Source organism: Mus caroli, unplaced genomic scaffold, assembly GCF_978045245.1.
Source record: "Mus caroli unplaced genomic scaffold, Mus_caroli_1 scaffold_19, whole genome shotgun sequence".
In the NCBI taxonomy this organism is placed as follows: Eukaryota; Metazoa; Chordata; class Mammalia; order Rodentia; family Muridae; genus Mus; species Mus caroli.
Window position 1 is genome coordinate 62,180,911 of NW_028227274.1, and position 17,825 is coordinate 62,198,735.

General features: G+C 40.9%; 1 protein-coding gene and 1 non-coding gene across 3 annotated transcripts in view; one reads left to right on the forward strand and one right to left on the reverse strand.

Moving 5' to 3' along the window:
• Positions 1-17,825, forward strand: part of Wdr7 (WD repeat domain 7) — a 272,930-nt gene that overhangs the window by 193,331 nt on the left and 61,774 nt on the right. For both annotated transcript variants that reach the window (XM_029471767.2, XM_021150163.3), the window contains one exon: positions 3,658-3,844. In XM_029471767.2, the coding sequence (XP_029327627.1) occupies positions 3,658-3,844 (187 nt within the window). The remainder of the gene's footprint in view (positions 1-3,657; positions 3,845-17,825) is intronic.
• LOC115029941 (U6 spliceosomal RNA) lies at positions 8,936-9,042 on the reverse strand. Its single transcript, XR_003835500.1, has one exon. It is a non-coding gene; the product is annotated as a U6 spliceosomal RNA (small nuclear RNA).

Consider the following 17,825-nt stretch of genomic DNA (forward strand, 5'->3'; position numbering starts at 1 on the left):
TGAGACCCAGAGTAGCTGTGAACTTAATGCCTCCTTCTTTTTCTTGATGGCTCCTCCACCTCCTCCCTTTGGTCTGCAGCCTGTAGGTTTCCAGCCCTGCTGCCACCTTCTGACACAGTGCTGGCTGCCAGATGACTTAGGACAGTGAGGTCCAGACACAGCTTCAGTAGCCACAGGAGTCCATGGAGGTCTTCCGGTTCAAATAAGAAAGGATGATAAATCTCAGGCAAAAATTACAGTGAAAAGAAAGGCTGGGCCAAATGTCACCAGTTTCATACTCTTATAGGGATCTTCTCTTGTCTAGTGACATTCTACATGAATGAACTGGGTAGAGCAGTACTGTGCAGTTTCAGTTTGTGTCTTGGTAGGATCTGATCCATTGGCTGTGGAAAGTCAATATATGGCGAAATGAGTATATAGAGAAACTGAGGTGCTGTGCTATCACGTAGAGCGGGCAGGTGGCCGTGTCCTCTGTGGCCCAAACAAGCATGCTTTTCTTCATGCCTGTTGTGTTTGCAGTACAGAAGATCTCACTATCAGGCTCAGCCAGTGGGAAAAGTGGAAATAGTGTAGATGTTATTGAAAAGGAATGATAAAAATAACATAATGCCAACAGGCATGTGTACCTATAGTTCTTTTCATGTAAAGAAGCATTTTCATGTAGTATTATGTACATATAACAAAGTCTGTGCTTTGTAATAAATACATGATCCAGGATACAAATTCATTACATAGTTTTGTAATGTCAGTATAGTACACATGTATTCCTGTGCCTGTGTTCTAAGATTTGTATATTTATTTTTGAAAAGCCATTGAAACTAGCCAGATCCTACACAAATACTAAGGACTGGATGGGATTTTTTTGGTTTTTGGTTTTCCTTGCCAGTTTATGATTGAGTAGTATTCCTCGTGCCAGAGCAGCGAGTGAGCTAGTACAGTGCTGACCCTTCTAATCTCAGCGTCAGCTCACTGTCTTTGTCTCAGCCTTTCTCTCGTCCCAGTGTTTAGCTGTTATTTAGAGCAAAGTAGAAATACTTTCTTGCACTGTTGCTCTTTTATAGCACTTTTAAAAACCATTAAGATTAAAGTTGATATCCTTCAAAATAATGAGGTAAAAGAGCACTAAAATATTAGTTATTGATATCACTCTTGGCTGCAGGTTGACACAATCTTCCCGACAGCCAGAGGCTCAAAGTTAATTGTGATCTATCCAGTGCTGGACTTCTGTCTGTTCAGCTTTTATTCTGTTCTTGTGGTTTCTGCGTCTGTCTGCACTTGGCACTGTGTGTGCACCTTCAGGTACACGGTGGTAGAGACAACAAGCTACACGGGAAATTCTCTCTATAGAGTTGCCACCATCTCTACCACTCACCTAGCTTACATGTGGGAAAAACTAAGCCGCCCATCATTTGACCCTGACCGTGGCTCCATGCTGTAAAATGTAATGCAGAATTTCAGTCTGTACTGAGTTGAGGGAGAGCGCCTTGGTGTGTCCAGAGCCAGTAGCCAGGAGTAGGGCTTAGTGTTTGTGAATCAGAGAGAGAAAGCTGAGCAAGCCAGTAAGTAACAAGCCAGTAAGTAACATCCCTCCATGGCCTCTGCATCAGCTCCTGCTTCCTGGCCTGCTTGAGTTCTAGCCCTGACTTCCTTTGGTGATGAACAGCAGTATGGAAGTGTAAGCTGAATAAACCCTTTCCTCCCCAACTTGCTTCTTGATCGTGATGTTTTGTGCAGGAACAGAAACCCTGACTAAGACAGTGCATAAATAATTAACCCACAGTCATGGCTGCTTTGTCATTGTGACACAGGATTGGTCACTCTGTGTATGCAGTGTTCAAAGGGAAAGGCTATGGGATCCAGAAGATTAATTTTTTTTAGTTTTAAGTTTTTTCTTTAGCAAAAGTATTGGTTTAGTGTGGCACTTCCAGCCGTTTTCAAGTTTTTTTGTTGCTCATCCTGCTCCATTCCTTTCCTTGTCCTGCTAACTCCCTCTGCCAGTCTTCTCCCCTCCCCAGTACGCCCTTCCTGTTTGTAGTTTGTTTATTGTGTATAGGTGTGGGGTGGGGGTGGAGGTGCCATGCCACAGCACAGTGCAGTGCCAGAAGTCAGCTTGTACAAGTCACTTTTTCTTCTCAGCCCTGGGATCCCCTTGGCTGCCTGTCTCCACTGCCTTCACACCCCATGTCCTCTGTTAGCCCACCCAAGCCCCCAGAGACAAACACATCCTTCTCCTGCTTTCTTGGTTCCTTTTCTAGTTTCATGGCCTACACCCACACCCCTAGAAGCAGGTATAAAAATCAAATGGAAGGTGTGCATATGAGAGAAATATGGCGTTTGTTTTCCTTAAGTTACTTCACTTAACATGCATTCTATCTTCCTACAAATGTCATAGTTTCATTTTTCTTTATAAGTGAATAAAATTACATTGCATGTATGCACCACATTTTATTAATTTGATCCAACAGATCCTTAAAAGGTTCTGTGTCTAAGAAGTTCAGAACCACTTAGTGTCCAGAACTCATCCATAGACTCAGACTTATAGAACATTTCTTTTTCACCTCCATTTCAAGCCATTCTGCTTAATATCTGACTAGTTAGGATTAAATAAATATTTTGTGTGTATCAGATATATTAAAGTTTATGCAGCATGTTCTTTTTAGAAAATGGATTGATTGGGCCAGTGAGATGGCTCAGCATGTAAAGGTACTTGCTACCAAGCCTGGTCACTCGGATTTGATTCCCAGTAATCACATAGGAAATGGGAAGAACCATCCCTCAGATGTTGTCCCTGACCTCATACACACATACAATAAATAAGTTAGATAGATAGATAAATAAATAAATAAAATAAGGAGGGGGGACTGTGAGAGAAGAGAGAGTGGAGGAAGGGAGGTGAGCTCCAAGACAGACAGACAAGGCCAGGATAGAGAAAAATCTGTCTGAAAAAGCAAAATGAAACAACAATACAAAAAAAAACATAATTAAGTTAAATTGCTATAATTTCTAATTGTTTTCTTTTTGAATGTCAAAGCGCCCTTTCAACAGGCCTTTGCAGTTCGTGACCACTGAGCGCACAGAGAAAACTGTCACACGGCTCAGCCTTCCGCATATAGGTCAGCATAGGCAAAGCTGGGTTACTTGATCAGATTTAGAAATTATATTATGCTATTTTATATTTGTAAAATAAACTTGTGTAAAGAATGTTGTTATAAATGGCCCCAGAATGTGGAAAGAAATGTCTGCAACCTCAAATCTTACATGCTGCCTTCTCTAGCCCTTCTACGGACCTTACCTTTAAAGTCAAGTCTCACTGACCCGTGATAGATGATACAATTGAAAAGTTAAAATTGTTAAAATCCTATATTACATTATTTGAACCATCTTTTAAAATTTGTGATACTGAGTTGAAAGTAGCATTGAAGGGTAGCTAGGCTATTCATGTTTTAATATAGAATTATTTGTATATAAATACTATGTAATTAAGTACTGAAGAATAAACTATAAAACATTGTAACCTAACTTTTAATAATATGGAGCTAAATAAAACATAAGTTCAAAATCTTTGATGATTTTCTTGTTCAAACCCTTTTGGGGAACATGTTGAAGTATACTTATATTTTCAAAGTATATTTAATATTCTGATTTTTACTTTTTTAGGCAAGGCACTGACATATCTTCTGCTACAGCCACCAAGTCCCAAGCTTCCTCCTCATAGCACCATCCGGAGAACTGCCACTGACCTGATTGGGCGAGGGTTCACTGTATGGGAGCCCTACATGGACGTGTCCGCTGTCCTGATGGGGCTGCTGGAGCTCTGTGCAGACGCTGAGAAACAACTTGCCAAGTATGTGTGGGCTCCAGTGGGCTAGCTCATTGTTGACGGAAGTGATGGGGGTGTTGGTTATATATCCTCCAGAAACTCAGGGTGTTTAATCAGCAGTAAATCTACTGGGTACAGTGGCCATGCTTGTAGCCACAAGTCAAGATGCCATGGCAGGAGGATTGCTGTAAGTTCAAAGCCAAACAGGACTAGAGAGTGATACCCTGTCTCAAAAGCAAAACCAATACAAAACTCAATAGAAAATTGAGATGTAGTCTTTAGACAGTGTATGGTCTGTGATATAATTTTCAAACTGTGTTTATTATACCTTGAGACATTACTGATAAATAATTGTATAAACAAAGTGTTTAAAGGAAAATGATATACATACTTGGTACTAGATCAAAAATGTTTTACTAAGAGAAGGTGGAGCTAGAAAATTTGGGAAATTCCTGTTAATGTTTAAATCAACTCTATTGGAGTTTCTTTTGCATATAGTCAGTGACAGGTTAAATGAAGATTGTAGTTGGGATGGTAGGATGGCTCAGCAGGCAAAGGTGGCTACCACCAAGCCTGACTGATGATCCAAGTTCAATCCCTTGGCCCCACATGGTGGAAGAAAAGAACCAACTCCTGCAAGTTGTCCTCTGACCTACACTGATGCTCTGGTGCATGTGAGTGTGTGTGTGTGTGTGTGTGTGTGTGTGTGTGCGCGCACTCGCACCCAAATGCGAATGCACAAACAGTAAATGAAATCAATTACATTTTAAATACACTATAATCATCATTATTAAAATAAAGAGGAAAAAGTATCCTGGAAGAGTTGCTAACCTGACATAAGTGGAACAGGCCTTTGTGAACTGGCTAGGAGCTGTGGTACTAAAGATGGACATTGGTACTGTCTTAAACTCAGTCTCTTGATTCCAGAAACCCTTGCCTCTCTTGGGTATTATCCAAGTGGCCTACAATTGGTGATTATCACCACAAGTAAACTGGCAGTGTACAACCATCACAGCCACCTAGTTCCCAACAGTGCTAACCCCAGGTAGACACCCTTGTCTATTAAGTAGTTTCTCCCTGTGCCACTGTCTGCACGCTTTAGGAAACACTGCATCCTTTCTTAAAATTTCCTGCCCTAAATAGTTCACGGAAATGGAGCCTTGCATCCTGTGGTCTTTTGTGGTTGACTTCTTTCACTTAACCCCTCTTACAGAGTCCATCCATGTGGTAGCGTGCTTCACTGTGTTATTTTGTATTTTAACTGAATTCCATCACACTTTTGGTAATGATGTCTTGTTTATCTGTTCATGTGGTCTATGTGAGAACTCGTTTTCATTTCCAAATTGGTATTACTAGGACATCGGATAGTCCCGTGATTAAGAGGTCCAGGAGCTGCTACACAGTTCTTCATGGTGACTGAGTTCTCATTCCCATAAGCCTTGCACATACAAGATCTCCACTTCTCTGTCTACTTTTTAATGTATCTCATCCTAGTGAATACAAAGTGATAGAAAGTCCTATCTGTCTTATCCTGCCTCTTTGTAAAAATGAATGACATGCCAGTATTGTCATGGCTGACTTTGTAGAAAACTAAAGTGAGCTGCTCTTGGCTTCATGGCAGCTTCCCCTTAGGCCCTGTTCCCTCCAATTACAGCATGTAAGGTCCTCGTGTCCTTTGCTAGAGTACAGTGCTGTGGCTTTGTCTATAGATTGGCTGTCCCTTGCCCAGCGCCCTAGGTTAACTGGAAGGAGGGGTGTTTAGTGCAAGCCTCGCCAGCAGCTTTCCTCTCTGCCCTCTGGGCACACCTCCATGTGTTCTAATCTCACCTAGTTCTAGTCTCCCTTGCTACATGATTGGAAAATAAAGTATTGTTTCAGAAGGTTGATGCTAAATGAGTTTATGTTCACAAAGAATTTAGAGGAGCAGGGAGGACATCCTAAGTGTTTTGTTTCTTGGTTAATATGGTAAAACATTATCCATAACCTTAGCTTCCTGCTGACTTGCTGTTGTGTGCCCAAGGGAGACCGCAGCACAGGCCGCTGCTGGTGAAGGTCTCTTGGCTTGGCTTGAGAAGCATGCAATATTTTCATTATCTAAAAATATGGTTTGTTTCCAAATCTCATCAAACACAATTTCTCAAGTTTTTATACCTTTTTGTTACCTGGAAGTTTTCATTTTAATTTTAGCACTTACAATTTTGTTTTTGTAAATAAGTTTATATCAAACTTATATCAGCAAAGTAAATGTGTGTGTGTGTATATATATATATATATATATATATGCTTTATCTACAGACAGTATGTCAAGAGACATAAATTCTATAGTTTTCAGTAGGTAATTTAAATCTTGCTATTACATCCTTTCTGTCACAAAGATTGGTATGACTTTCTCTACCCAGCTCTGAATAAATGAATGTATCAGCATGTAGCCTTAAGGAGTCCAGTGGACTTTTCATCATGATAAATTGCATAATAACCAAGAAAATGTTTGCTTATTAATCTCTAACAAGATTTAGATTGAAAATGGCCTGTTACATGCGTGGCCCACTTGGTGCAGGCTGGAGTAAGGAGATGGTGAGGCAGAAGCCGAGCAGCGGGACACTCAGCAGCTAAAGGGTGGCTCTCACCTTCCCCACCCCTCATGCCTGGCTGTGGCGGGTGTACTGTGGACACAGTAACCGGGCTCCAGGGCCCCGCTGCCCCGCTCTGTCCATGATGCCAAGCTTGCCACGTGAAATTGCTTTTACACTGGAAAAGTTCTTACAATTTTAGTTGATATTTCTGGAAAGAGCAAATAGCAAATATTTCCTTCTTTATTCTTGTAAGATTATAAGGGCAGGGTTAGGGAGAACAGACAGTGGAGTGTTCTCTCTCTTTCTCTCTCTCTCTCTCTCTCTCTCTCTCTCTCTCTCTCTCTCTCTCTCCCTCCCTCCCTCCCTCCCTCCCTCCCTGTCTCTCCCTCCCTCCCTGTCTCTCTCTCTCTCTCTCTCTCTCTCTCTCTCTTTCTCCCTCTCTCTCTCTCTCCCTCTCCCTCTCTCTCTCCTCTTTCCCTCCCTCTCCCTCTCCCTCTCCCTCTCCCTCTCCCTCTCCCTCTCTCTCTGGTACTGACACTCCCTGTCAGAATTGACTTCTGAGTTTTTCTATTGCCTCGAGGTCAATAGAGTGTTTTCCAAGAATTCTCGACACCTTACTCTCAAATTCTGATTCATGCTCTGTCTGGCATGGCAGCAGCCCTTGTTTCAGTGTTTTTGGATATTTTGCTGAGGGGTGCCTATTCTCTAACACTGGCCCTTTCACATATCAGTTATTTCTAGTTTCTAGCAGAATCAAAGGAAGGCCCTGTCTCCTGATGTCCAGGACTCTGAGGACGTGGGAGTGAAAAAGGGTGAGCAGGCCTGTTGAGATGAGTTTGCAGGAGAAGCAGAAGGTGTGCCTGGATTTTCACTTCAGAATATTGTGTGGAGAAGAGCAATGGCGCCCAACAGAGCAGCCACAGGCCATGTCTTTAAGCAGAGCTGAGTGAGTCCACCTTACTCTGACCTATCAGCAGGATGCAAACTGGGATTCACCCATCACACCCACAGCTGCTTCCTGCCAGCTGTCCTGGGGAAACAGAGTGAAGGTTAGAGCAAGATGGGTTGTTACAGGAAGCTCCTTGCTGTACCACCTACTGTGTACGTGTACCCCAATGTACGATGGATCTGTAGGTTCAAAAAACAGCCTTCAGTATTGATACTATATGTACACGGGGATCCACCTCTTAGAGTTCTTAGTGTAATTAATAAATAATTTAAGAATGGACAGCAGTGGAAGCTCAAGGACAGTTTTATTGGAGTGTCAAGCTGTAAATCTCTGCAGCTTCCTGGAGGAGAATTGAGGGTGGGGGTGGGGGTGCAGTGGGTGTCATGCTGTTTAAGGTGTCATGACAGACAGACAAGCAGCCACATGGTTGGGAGGGAGCTTTAGGGAAATAGTAAGCAAGCCTAAAATGTCTGGAGTCCCGATGTGTTAAGGAATGCCTGCAATAGAAGGAAGAGAAGGGAAGTGCAGTATTTGAGTAACTCAGGAGAGCTGCCAGATCTACCAAGCTGCATGGCTGCAGTGAGCTCCTGTTCTAGGGTGGGGGTCCTGGGAAGGAAAGTTACAGTGTGCATCTCTCTCTCTCTCTCTCTCTCTCTCTCTCTCTCTCTCTCTCTCTCTCTCTCTCTCTCTCTCTCTCTCGTGCACCTATCTCTTAATGTGAACCATGGCTTAACGTGAACTGTCTTCCTAGGGGTGATCTCTTAGCTAAGTGTTTGACCTGACCAGAGAGTCTGTTGTCTTACAAGAATGAGATTTTCCTTAGTGGACACTTATTGCTTACTCTTAACACTCGTACCCCTAAAGTCATTTAGGAACTAAATTATAGAGATCAGAGCCTCCAAGCTTCTGCCATCTCTGGCTATGATGAGGCAGTCAAGGGGCGTGAGAACATTTTTAGGTTTTAGTCTAGGAAAACAAACAAACAAACAAACAAAAAACAGTTACAGGTCTTGGAAGTCTTTATCCTAAACTGCCTACCTAATTTCTACTTCCTGTTGGGCCTCTGTTTGCTTACTCTACCAACATGCAGTGCTCCTCAGGCTGGACTGCTGTGCTTTCGTTTAGGAATACAGAAGCCCTAGGCACTAAACATGATTTCCCCCATTTTGCAAGTGTACACACCAAGATATAGTGTATGAATCTGTGAGAGACACCACCATCTCTTGTTTTCTAGATGGTAAAAAATTACTAGGTTTAATTTCAGCTCTAGCTTCTAATTCTGATTCAAAATCTTAATACCTGAAAAATTAAAGACATAAAGATTCTTTATGTCTTTAATTTGAATCAGAATCTAATTCTGATTCAAAATCTTAATACCTGAAAAGTTAAAGACATAAAGATTACAAAAATGGTAAGGGCAGAATTTCAAGTGTACTTTTGGATTTTATATTTAATGAAATTTTCATTAAGGATCTTATACCTTATGGAAATTTAAATTTTTGTTTAAATATCACTCAATTTTTTTTAATGTAGAACACTTCACAATTTTTTTCTTTTTTCTTTCTCTTTCTTTCTTTCTCTCTTTCTTTTCTTTTCTTTTCTTTTTTTTTTTCTTTTTTTTTTGCCAACCTTAAGCAGGAGCTATTCTAATCTTCTCTGTGTGATTCCAATTTTAGTATATATGCTGCCAAAGCGAGCACTCATCAGTGTGTTGGTAGACAGTGATGGTACCAGTAAACTTTTAATAAAACCATACTTTATATATGACACTCTCCATCAGCTGTATCTGGCCCGGTACACTCAACATGCTACCTAACTTCTATGTATTAATTGTAAAGAGAGATAGGTGACTTGACCCAAGCACTGGGCCCACCCCTTGGGACTCTTAGCTCCCATTGCACAGCCCCTGTACTTCAGGCCTATGCTGTTTGTTTGGTAAGTGAGCTACAGGTAGTGTCTTTGATGAGGATAATTTTAAATGAATGGTAATGGTATGTTTATTCAGTGTGAACTGTATAATAAGATATGGAGGCTGTACTTTTCTGGAGTAATTAATGAGCCACCTAGCTAATTGTAATAAAAATTAGAGACACAGTTTTTTGCTTTGCTTTGCTTTGTTTTGAGAACTCCTTTTTTTTTTTTTTTTTTTTTAAGATCTGTGTGGGTCTATACGCACTGATGAAGTGTTAGAGATGGTGCATAAATTCTACTTCATAGACAAGCAGAAAACTCCTATGCTGCTGGAAGACTAGACCCCTGCCTGACTTTGTACAACCTGTGATTGGGATTCTATCTGCTTTGTTCATGGTGTAGGGCCTTTATTGTGAAAGAAGAGTGGAGCACGGCAGCTGCTGAGGGGCCACGCTCATCACAGACAGGGAAACAGCGGCTGGAAGCCATGAACCATTGGTGTACAGAGAAGCACCATACGTCGCAAAGGTTCCTTTTGAACTCTATAGAGCTAGGGAGAAGAATTGAGTAGTTTGACTCAAACTTAGCCATTTCTGTTAAGTTTGAAGGATAGAGAGAAACACTCTAAAAATGCAAACCATGCTTTAGGATTCTATATTGGACAACTTTTCTGTTCTGAAAATTTCATTTATAAGTGTTTATAATCCAAGGAAGCCCTTTACACAGACAGGGTTAGCATAGCTTTGTTTTTTGTTTGTTTGTTTGTTTTTAATTTTCTGTAAATATATGCAGCTAACATGTTTGGAAGGGTAGAAAAAAATTCCATTTTTGAGCTTTGGAAATAAATTCGGCCTTGAGATATAAAATGAAGCTCTAGGCATCAGTGGGATGGCTCAGTATCTACTTGCTGACCAGTGATGCAAGCCAGGTGCATTCCCAGAACCTAAGTAAGAGCAGAAGGGAAGAAGCAACTCCAGAGCTGTCCTGTGACCTCCATGATATGCCATAGCATGCACAAGTGTGCACACACACACAGTGAGGAGGAGGAGGAGGAGGAGGAGTTGGAGGAGGAGAAGATGAAGAAAAATATTTTCAGAAGTGAAGTTTCAACTTAACATGAAGGAGTTGCATATTCTTTATTAAGTTGTAAACAAATATTAACACACTAGTGTTCCTAGGAAAGTGTAGGGTGGAAGTCCTGGGTGTTATGTAACTAAGCATGTGCTTAAAACATTGTAGCTTTCTTTGTTCTGATGACAACTATTGTCAAAGCTTTGTTACTGATGACTAAGATATGCAGGCTATTTGCAGAAATAGTAATGTTTTTTCCTAGAATATATCCATACATTATTCCCTAATTCAACAGAAATTTTAGATGGTAACTTTACTAAAATGTTTTTTTTTCCTGTAAAATTTAAAATGAGTTTCCTAAAATGGAGCAGCATTGGAATTGGATTAATAAACAATCATGAGAAGAGTGAGCTCAGCCTACGGGGACTATGTTTCTATTCATGTTATTTATCTACAATGCCGGTCAGCCCTGGTGTTTATGATTGGAAAGGTGGAGAGGAATCGAGGAAATGCTCAGTAAGATAGTCTGTGGTATCCAATTTCCTTAGAATAAAGACTAAAACCAAAGGCCTATCCTATAGGTCTGTAAAGCAAAGGGTTTACACAACAGCCCATGGGCAGGGTTAAGAGAACAGAGTAAGGCTAGGTTTACACAGAGGTTCCAGAAACAGACACACAGTCCTCTCCCTTTTATCAAGGTAGAAGCTCACATTAAAATTTGTAGCACACAAATAAGAGAAGCCTAGACATGGCTAAGCAGATATCTGTGGGGTACGATGATGAGTCAGGCGCACATAAGTCTAAGGATGCTCTGGCTGGGTCATTAGTAAATCTGTTTTTAGCTTTGAGATTTCTCTGGACTGATTTCCTGGTGCTGTACCGAGTCATACCTGCACCATCAGAGTGCAGTGCCTTTACCACATCTTCAGCATTGCTGTCAGGTGGGTTTTTCATCTTGGACTCCTGACTAGCGTACAATGAAATCTCAAAGTAGTTTCAATTTTCATTTAGAACTGGTTATTAAAGATATTGAAAATGTATAAAGACTTTTTTTTTTTAGCCATTTTCATTTCTTTTAAGAATTCTCTGTTCAGATCCATGGCTCATTTTTAAATTGGTATTTGTCTTCTTGGTTCTCTGTTTTTTGAGTTCTTTATATACTCTGGAAGATAATCCCAGCTCTGAATCGTTAGATTCGGTATACCATCTAAAGTAGCCACAGAGGCCATAAAAGTAGAAAAGGACCATAGTGAGAAACAGGGAAGGAAGGGGCTCTAGAAGACTAAGGAGTACAAACGGATTATGCACATGGGGCTCTCTGTAGGTGCAGCTCAACCCCTCTATGTTCAAGGAATTGTATAGGTGTTCCTCAGGGGGCCTTACTGTCAGTTTTTGGAGACAAACTTATTGTCTTGGCTACTGCCTGCATTGTTTGCGGATTTCCCATAGGACCCCTTTGGCCAACAACTCAATTTGATGTAATGCAATCCTGGGACTAGAAGCATCATTTGGTGATGTCCAGTTGGGGGCTCTGTCTCACCCATTAATAGGCAATTTTATTTAGATTGTGTGTGTGTGTGTGTGTTTGTGTGTGTGTAGAAGCTTCTACTGTATTAGATTTCCATTCTAACTCTCAAAAAGTTCTTAATTTTAGCATCTCCATGTTTCCTCCCTTGTCACCCTCTTTGCTTTCCCTGTCTACTTGATTCTCCCATTTTAGCACCCCGCTCATCTATCCATACCTATCTATTCTGTTACCCTTTCCAAAGGAGACATAGCTGTGCGCCCTGCTCCACTCTCCCTACCCTATACTTGATTTCTGTGGTTCTGTGATTGTAGCTTGGTATCATTGATTTAACAGTTACTATCTGCATAGAAGCAAACACATACTGTATTTGTCATTCAAGGTCTGGATTACTTCACCAAGGACTATCTTTTTCTCATTCTACCCTCTTACCTGGGAATTTCATTTTTTTTTTAAAGAGTTGAGTTATACTCCCTGTATAAACATACCACATTTTCTTTATCCATTCTTCCATTGAGAGACATCTAGGTGTTTCCAGTTTCTGGCTATTATAAATAAAGCAGCAGTGAACGTGGTTGAGCAAGGGTCTGTGTGAAAGGACAAAGTATGTCCGGCTGGGACTCTGTCTCCCCCATTACTTGGGTGTATGCCCAAGAGAGGTATAGATGAATCTTCAGGTAGACTGAGTCTTATCTTCCCGAGGAAGGGCCACACTGATGTTCATAGTTGGTGTACACATTTGCATTCCCACCAGCAGTGAAAGAGTGTTCCCTTACTCCAAATCCTGTCACCATGAGCCGTCACTTGTGTTACTGATCTAAGCCTTCCTGACAGGTGTAAGATGAAATCTCAGAGTGGATTTGCTTTCTATTTCCCTCATAGCTGAGGACGGATGCTGGTTTGAGTTTCCTCTTTTGAGAATTCTCTATTTAGATTTGTACCCCATTTTAAATTGGGTATTTACTTTTTGATATCTAGGGTTTTTTTTTTTTTGAGTACTTTATATATTTTGGATATTAGCTCTTTATCAGATGTGTATTTGGTAAAAATCTTTTTCCTATTCTGAAGGCTGCCACTTTGTCTGAATGACAGTGTCCTTTGCTTACAGAAGCTTTCAGTTTCATGAGATTTCATTTATTAATTGTTGATCTTATTGCCTATGTTAACAGTACTCTACTCAGACCGTCTTTCACTGTGCCGATGAGTTCAAGGCTGTTTCCTACTTTCTTTTCTATCAGGCTCACTATGTCTGGATTTTCTTTTTTTCTTTCACTAAAGTATTTATTTTGATTGTCTTTTGTTTTACTATCTGTTAAAACCATGCAAACAGATTTGTGGGTAGGCTGGTGTCCGTGTTGCTCCACTGGGCTTTCTGCCTGGCCACAGGAGGCAGCCTCCCCGGGTTCCATATCCCCAATGTGGTGAGTCACACAGCTAAGAATGCCCCCACTGATTCTTGGGCGCCTCCCCTGTCCCTGTCATTGTCTTTTCCAGGAGATGCCCTCTGCCTCCCCTTCTCGACCCTTGTCAGTTGCAGATTCCCATTCATTCTCATGGGGATCTGAGCATCCCAATCCAAGCCTGAAATCCCCCATTCATCATCCTGATCCATCTTCACTCCATTGCCCTTGACAACATTCCCCTCCCCACCCACACCGAGTAAGAATTAAGCTTCCTTGCTTGTACCCTCCGTTTGGTTTTCTGTTGAAGTCCTTCATCCATGTGGAGTTGAGGTGTACAGCGTGATAAATATGCATCATCTGCATTCCTCTGCATGCAGCCATGTAGTTGGACCAGCACTGTTTGCTGAAGATGCTCTCTTTTTCCTAGTGGGTATTTCTGGCTTTGTCAATAGGTAGTTTTCTAGCTGGAGAGATGGCTCAGCAGTTAAGAATACTTATTGCTCTTCCAGAGGTCATGAGTTCAAATCCTAGCAACCACATGGTGGCTCATAACCATCTGTAATGGGATCTGATGCTCCCTTGTGGTGTGTCTGCAGATAGCTACAGTGTACATATATATAATAGATAGATAGATAGATAGATAGATAGATAGATAGATAGATGATAAATCTGTCTTTAATTTAAAAAAAAATAGGTAGGTGTCCAAGGGGTATGTGGACTTATGTCTAAGTCTTCAATTCTTTTCAGTTTATCATTGTACTTGTTTTATGTCTGTACCTCTTTAGTACAGGTTGAGATTGGGGATGGTGAAAAAAAAAGAAGAAAAGATGAGAGTTGAGCTTTAGTAATGGAGGCTATGGAGGGTCTGAGAGTTTAGGTGTCCTCACACTCACAGCAAGGAGTCAGAGCCTTTCTCCTCCCTAGAAGTGAGGTGGGGCCACTGGAGGCATTTAAGTTAGGAGTTCGTGAAATAGAGTCGATGGCTTGGAAAGATTTCTCAGGTGGTAGTGCAGTTAGACTAGAGGACATATTTTCTTCATTATGCCCCAAGAACTTACAGCTTTTTAACAAGGTGGCTGATCCCAGGACAATGGCAGAGCCCTGGTTCCCAAGCAGTGAGCCTGACTACACTCTGTAGTCATGCCTCAAACTTTAAGATACTGCTGGAGGGACTCACACAGATGTGCACAACAGCTCCTCCTCAGATGACCACTGTCCATCCAACTCAAAGGGCAGTGGGAAAATATGTTTGATTCACTTTCTTTTCCCTTGCCGATGGCACCTCTTCAGACTGCCCTTCACCAAACCTTAATGGTTTTATTACTATAATAAGTTTGGTAATTCTCCCAAATGTACATGGTCATTTGCTGATGTGAGAGAAGGATAATATGTGGCTAGGCCCTTTGATTTGAAGTTAGTAACCGATTTACGTTCTCTTGGCTTTCTTTCATTTTATAACTGCATGATATCAGTCATTACAAGGAACATCTACTGTCCACATATGACTTTCTCCTCTTTTCCTTCCTTTTCTCTTTTCTACTTTTCCTTGACCCCACTAATAACTTCTCCCTCATGCAAAGAACTAAGACAGGGTAAAAGTAAGTTTTCTGCTCTGCTGGAAGCCCGCCAGCCCCAGCAATCCTGCTTGAGGCTTGGGTTACGGGTATTTACTCTGACTCTGGGTTTGGGGATCCAAATTCTGGTCCTCATGATTGTGGGGCAAGCCTTTTTTACTGCTGAGTGGTCTCTCCAGCCCCAGGACTTCTTATTTAGCTGAATTTGATCTTTTGAAGAACTTTATGGATCCTAGTTCTGCCCCTTAGTATGATTAATCTCCTTTCAAGGATTATGGTCAACCCATCTGATAGGCGTTTCCCGTTCTTCATGTCAACCACTCTTGACATTGAATAAAACATCTGACACCCAAGTATCTCAGTGTATCCGTACAAACTTCTCTAAGCAATCCAGCCACTCAGCGAAGGCCATTTGGTCATGTTACCAGTTCACTAATCTAGTTAAACAGTATCACCATGTCTCACCACTCTTTACTTTAGACAAAGGTCAGTGATTCTGAAAGACAGGAATCTCCCTTAACTATGAGACACATTCCAAGATGCTGAGTTGATTCACACAACCATGGTAATCCCAAACTTTTTTTTTTATTAGATACTTTCTTTATTTACATTTCAAATGTTATCCCCTTTCCTGGTTTCCCCTCCAAAAATCCCCTGTCCCCAAGCCCCTCCCCCTGATCACCAACCCACCCACTCTCGCTTCCTGGTCCTGGCATTCCCCTGCACTGAATCCCAAAATGTTTTATATGTAATCTTTTCCTTTACATATAGAACTGTGATACAGCTGAACTTTTCAAAATTATATACTATAAGATACTAGAAATAATAAAACTGAATAATCATAACAACATAGCATAATAAAAGCTATATGATTATAGGTTCCCCCCCCCTAAAAATCTAATTGTACTATGTTTCCTGGTTGTTGTCTTTTGAGTGGGTATGTGGTACCTGTGTGAAGAGACAGGTAAGATGGACTTTATAAGCATCGAGATGCAGTGTTATGTATTAACAGAGGGCTGCCTGCACACAAGCACAGCTAATATCTCCACAGTGTACTAGCAAAGGTGTCTGCAAGGACAGCGTATACTCGGTGTGTACTCAGGACAGAGACATGATTCACTTATCAGGCAATCTGCAGCATAAGATTCCATCACATGATTCTGAGTTTGATGCAGTTTAAAAATCTATTCATCATTGCTGGTATTTTCCATTTAAGTTTTTTAAGGAAACCTGGATAACAAATATGAAGGGACCATGGTGCTCCAGTACCTCAACTCCTCATTTAGCTCTCTTTGAACTGGTTTCCATTTGTAAAATTTCTTTATTGCCAGTGGGAATGTTGGGGGCAAATGCAGGAAGACATGACATAGGGGGGAAGCAAGCCCAGTATTCACCCCGGCCAGACCCTAGGCTGGGCCAAGTTCTTTTCCTTCTGGATTGAGCTTTGCCACCGAGGGATGGATTCCCCAGGAAGCTGATGTGTCTTTTCCCTACAGACTGGTGTCACAAAAGTTGACTTAGGTCTGTTCAGAATTAGTTAACATACATCCCCCTGCTTTCAGTATCATCGTCCCCTTGTCATATACTTTTATTAAAAATAAGGTACAAGGTATCTAAAATGTATAACTAGTTTTGGGGCTCTTAAAGAAATTGACTTAAAATATAGATGTATAATATAAATTTACCAACAATTATTAGGCAGTCCACTCTGAAGGCCCACCGCTGCTCAGATAGTGAACATTACCTTGCTGTATTTAAAATGGTAAAGTTTGGCCCAGGAGGGAACCTGGCTAGCTGCCCGCCCTGTTTACCATTCTTTCCAGCTTGTGTTGGGCCAACCCAGGGGCACCACACCTTTTGTGTATATTTGGTTCAGGATATAGGGTCATTGTCAAAGCTCAGTTTTTGATTTGTTTTATTATTAAATATAAAAAAAAAAAGCCACTGTGTACTCTTCTGGTCTGAGTCCCTACCATCAGTTTGGAAAACACCTGGAGAAAGCGATATATTATCACACTTTTAAGCCATGTTTCTCAATCTTCCAAATGCTGCAACCCTTTAATTCAGTTTCTCGTGTGTGGTGACCCCACCATAAAGTTATTCCGTTGCTACTTCATACCTATAATTTTGCTATACATAAGAATTTTACTACGCATATAAATATCAGATATGCAGGACATCTGATGTGTGACCACTGTGAAAGGATTCAACCCCCACAGGGATTGCGGCCCAGTTGAGAGCCACTGCTCTTAAGTAACACAGTACTGACTGAGTATTAAAGCAAAATGTCTGCCATCAGTTTACCTCCTTTGAAGTTTGAGGTTAACAATAACCGTGTAACACATCTTTATTTTCAACTAAAAATTAAGATAACCATTCTTAGGTTAATTATAAAGAGACATAAACTTTTAAAGAATGTTATATAATCCAGTTTATACATACAGATCATAGATTTATTTAAAATATATTCTAATGGATCTTCACATTTTCATTTAAGTTAAAATTATTTAGCTAGAAAAATTATAATGAATGTAATAAAATACTTTCTTTGCTTAATATGTTGCTCCTTGGCTACATTTTAGTCAAAAGTCTTACTTTGTGTGTGTGCATATACATATACATATATACGTGTATGTGTGTGTATATGTGTGTGTGTGTGTAGACACATATACAAAGTGAGCTTAGTGATAAGGTTGCTGCTGTTGTGTATCAGATGTAGGATGCATTGTCTACACTGTTGTCTCAAGACCTCACGTTCTCACAGTCTAGAAAAGTTCACTTCATTGTGTACATTGCTTTATGAAGACTGTTTACCGTCTCTTCTTGCTGTTAGGAAAATTAACACCAACTCGTTTTTTGTCCATAACTGAGTGGCAGTGGCAGTGCATGTCCTTAGTGGGTTTTCTGAAAGTACTGGTGTGGACTAGCCCAGCACTGCTGCGGAACCCTTCGACTGAAAACGGTAGCCAGGTCACAGTCATTTGTCATCCTTGGTTCTT